This window comes from Triticum aestivum, chromosome 1A, assembly GCF_018294505.1.
Source record: "Triticum aestivum cultivar Chinese Spring chromosome 1A, IWGSC CS RefSeq v2.1, whole genome shotgun sequence".
NCBI classification, from domain to species: Eukaryota; Viridiplantae; Streptophyta; class Magnoliopsida; order Poales; family Poaceae; genus Triticum; species Triticum aestivum.
Window position 1 is genome coordinate 582580062 of NC_057794.1, and position 4334 is coordinate 582584395.

At 45.1% G+C, this 4334-nt stretch overlaps 1 protein-coding gene across 1 annotated transcript; it reads right to left on the minus strand.

Annotated features, from left to right (window-relative positions):
• Window positions 1-348: 348 nt before the first annotated feature.
• Window positions 349-953, minus strand: LOC123182640 (uncharacterized). Its single transcript, XM_044595284.1, has one exon. It carries the CDS (start codon window positions 869-871, stop codon window positions 536-538), a length of 336 nt encoding a protein of 111 aa, XP_044451219.1. The 5' UTR covers window positions 872-953; the 3' UTR covers window positions 349-535.
• Between the last annotated feature and the right edge of the window lie 3381 nt (window positions 954-4334).

Here is a 4334-nt window from a genome sequence, read left to right on the forward strand (position 1 = left end):
TTTTTGTGCTGGAGTATATATTTTGTGAACGTAAAAAGAAAAAGGAAAACATAGATTAGCTCATTTGTTGGTCCGAGGAAAACACTTTTGAATTGTTGAATTTTCTTGTTCTATAGTTTCCCATGCATGTAGGATATAGCACCGCACGGTTCAATATAAAAGTAGTAACATTCTTTTTTTTTCAGAACAAAGGCGCAGGGAAACATTCATGTTTCTACTTGTAAATGAAACTGTGCTCAATGACTTAGGGTGTGTGAATTCATAGGAATGAATGTATGTGCTAATGTGCATGTGTTTGTGAGCGTCAACGTTTGTATTGTTTGCGCTGAGCTCGAGTTTATATGTAAATGAAATTAAAATAGCAGCGTCATCTTTATATATAGGCGTTGAAGCCAAAAAAATTAGCAGCGGCGGGACACAAGGACATCTTTTTTTCTGATAAAGAGAGACACAAGGACATCTATAGTAATGTAGCCCCCGGCTGTACTTGGGATCCATTCGCGGCTCCATTCTTGTGCCGTGACTCGCCGGCTGACTACCTACACCAGTCGTTGCAATTGTCGGCCTTGCAGCGCTGGTAGCAGGTGCCCCACTGGAAGAGGTTGTTGATGAGGCACTTGACCCGGCACGTCGACTCGCAGATCTGACAGTCGATGGTGCTCAGCACCTTCCTCGCGGTGTTCCCAGCGCCGCCGGCGCGGGTGCCATTGCCGCGGCTGTCGGCGTCTGCTTCGATTGTCACGGCCACCTCTGGAGCCGGTGGCGCCTGCCCATCCACGGACTGTGGCCGCACGTCGGCCGACAGGAGGAGGAGGAGGAGGAGCACGCACACCGCTCTCGTCTTCACGACGGTGGCTCGGCATGGCGCCATGGATCGGTTGGTTCGTGCACGGATTTGTGCGTGCGGATGTGTGTGTTGGGTTCAACTTTGACTACTAGGACGGTGTGTGGTCTCGCGCGCGAAGTGAGGGATTTGTACCGTGCGGTTCCTGGTGTTTTGCGCGTGATGGCAGCGGGCGTGGACCTGTGTTTGGTGCATTGTGGTTGAGTCACGCGTTCCATGGTTCAGTAGCAATGCATGCGTAGCGAGGCCTACCTTATTTGATTTTTTGTTTTTGATAACGACCACTTTTATTGATTCATAACGTCACATCAAGCGAGCACGCATTCAGTTTCTGTATGATTAAGATGCACACGGCCAACACCACACATGGCCCATCTAAACACTGGGAACTGATAAATTCAAAAATACCAAAGAGAATACCCAAGACGAATGGCGCAGGATACACAGAGGTTGAACCGAAGTTCAAGTTTTTTTAGTGTTACAAGAGATAAGTTAGCGCTGTTGCGCGAGGAGAGGTATTCACCAAGGCATAACGTGTACCCTTAGACTAGGTTCTGAAAACCTCTACAAGTCCAAAGTGTAAATTCGTCAACAATGTTTCAAACGGTGAGGCGAGAGGGGTGAGACTCATTGCGTTAAACTTTTTTGTTAGGTGAGCCACACATCTTCCAAAGAATGGCAAGTAGGATGGTAGGCCAAATGTCCGGAAATAGTCCTGGAGGAGTAGCAACGTCCCAAAGCAACTGCAAGGAGCCAGGAGGAGGCATCCCCATTCATTGCCAAATGGCCAAGGACCAATGGCAAAATGATGAATAAGTGCATTTCGTCTTCAACTGGAGCGTTGCATGTCGGGCATGAGCTTTTTTGGCCCATGTGCTTTTGGAGAATATTTGCCTTGGTGCCGAGCTTGTCATCATAGAGTAGCCAAGTGAAAACCTTCACTCTTACGGAAACTTTTCAGGACCAGATGCAGTCAACATTGCGGGCAATGGCATCTTCAACCATGAGGTGGGAATGGGCTTCTTTGGAGAAGTTGAGCACATGGTTGAGGATTCTGTGGCCTGTTGGTTCTCGAGGCGGAAATCCTGCAACAATGAAACCAACACATCCAACTCGACAATAGCAACATGGTTAGGTGATTCTATAGGTTAGCAAGTAAACTATTCTGCAAAACATGTGACACTAATACTAGGTGGTTTGTGGAGTGGGGAAATAATTTTGGGACTGTAGGGCGAGGGGGAGGCGGGTGAGCCAGGTATCAGTCCAGGAGAGCATAGTGAGGCCATTACCGGTGAGGACAAAGGGAATTTTTTGTGGTGTGGGCAGGTGGACGTTTGTAATTTTCGTGAGGAAGGAAAATGGTTGTTGGATTAGGAAGGTCACCCGCAAAAAAAAAGATTAGGAAGGTGTAGTGGGTGTTGTGAAGTAAACCAATGGACCCAAGGTCCATCAAGTGAAGAAAATAGTTTGAAGACAAACTTAAAGACAATTATTCCGAACATGCAGGTTTTGAATGCCTAAACAACCAAAATAATTTGGCTTGCAAACATTTATCCAGGCAATAAGGCACTTGGCACCCATGCAACTCTCTTTAGATGTCCAAAAGAAGGCACATCTAATCACATCAATCGCTTTAAGAACTTTTTGGGGAATATGGAAAATAGACTAAGATAAACTCAGAGTGAATCTAAGATGGAGGAAACTAGGGTGGGATACCCCGAGTAAATAACAAAAAACCACCACATTTGGGGCTAGGGTTCTAGTTTACTACCACTATTCTTTTTTCCTTAAAAAACTACAAATTTGGGGGCCCGCTGGTTACAAATTACACTGATTTGAGGCTTATCACGTTTTAAGATGTTTGTCGATAGGGCGGGCTAACCTGTCGGGTCAATACATGACATGGGGCTGATGGCCGTGAGCCCTAGCTGTTAACCCCCACCAAAACAGTTTGCCCGTGCTCCTCTCTCTCTCTCTCTCTCTCTCTCTCTCTCTCTCTCTCTCATTTCAATGCCCCTATCTCGTCGTTGTTGCACCCGCCAGCCGTCATTACCACATTTCTGCCATGGTTTCATGGGGGAATGGGAGGGAATCGTGTGATGACAATGGATCATTTGGCAACCACGTGAGTACCACATCTCTAGTTTCTAGGGTTAGGGTTCTAATTGATTTGTGGATTTTGGATTCAAGCTCGATTCTCTTTGAAATGACACGTATTTTTGACTTGTTAGAGCCCCAACACCATGTATGACTCCAGTTTTTTGAGGACTAACCGATGGAGAAGTACCTCCCCGTTGCCATCACTGAGCCACAAAAGCCAAATTTGTAGCCTTCGATGGATGGCACACATGCAGGAGGTTTTGGGAGCATTGGAAGTTACCGATTTTATATGTGGCCCACTGATTATATATATTCTTGGCCACTGACTTAAAGAAGATATCATGAATTCTGTTGTCCGTTGATTATTCTCAAGTCATACTATGTATAGATAGTAGGACAATGTAGGCAATGTAGTATAGATAGTAGGGATTTATGTAATCAATTATGTTAAGTAGGTATTGCCTTTTGAATTTGTAGGAATGAAGGAGTAATTTGTTATTGTATCCAGTGGTTTGATTTAGAGTGTCCACCAATGCTCAAGAAAGCACTGACCAAACTATGGAGAATGTATGAACATGAGAAAGGAGGTAGAATTACCGATAATGTTGGTTATGTTGAAGAAAAGTTTCAGTTATCTACTAAGAGAAAAAAGCCACATGTTGAGCTTAGGAAATTGCAAACTGAACTTGAGAAAGTTTTGGAGGAGAAGAAGATGACACTATATACCTAAGGATAAAGAAGATAATGCTCTGATTGAGGTAAGGTAAGAATTGGAGCATAAGAAATTGCATGATTGGCCAGCTTGTTAGTTCCAGAGGGTGGTCAGGTTCAAGGTAGAGAGGGACAAGGCATGGTCTGGAACCCAAATTCTTCATTCAATGAGCGTGCGTGAGAGAGATAAGTGACCTTCAAGGCATGGCCAGTTGGTCACCACCTCATTGGCCATGGGCCCGTCGGAGTGGTGGTTGTTCGCTTGAGCACTGTTTGTGATTTCTCCTATATCATGGAGATTGTCTCTATGAATGAGGAAGACTAACGAAGATTATCCATTTCTCCAACAGGTATTTCCAGATGTAGGGAGTAGGCAACTACAAACCCAAAAATAAAAAGAAATCAATTCCTTCATCGATTGACATTGCATCTTTATTATAGTTTCTGTTGGGGAACGTAGTAATTTCAAAATTTTCCTACGCACACGCAAGATCATGGTGATGCATAGCAACGAGAGGGAAGAGTTTGATCTACGTACCCTTGTAGACCGACAACGGAAGCGTTAGCACAACGCGGTTGATGTAGTCGTACGTCTTCACGGCCCGACCGATCAAGCACCGAAACTACAGCACCTCCGAGTTTTAGCACACGTTCAGCTCGATGACGATCCCCGGACTCC

Bases quoted from the DNA above. Each gene is read 5' to 3' on its own strand.
- LOC123182640 (XM_044595284.1), bottom strand. From the start codon at position 871: ATGGCGCCATGCCGAGCCACCGTCGTGAAGACGAGAGCGGTGTGCGTG.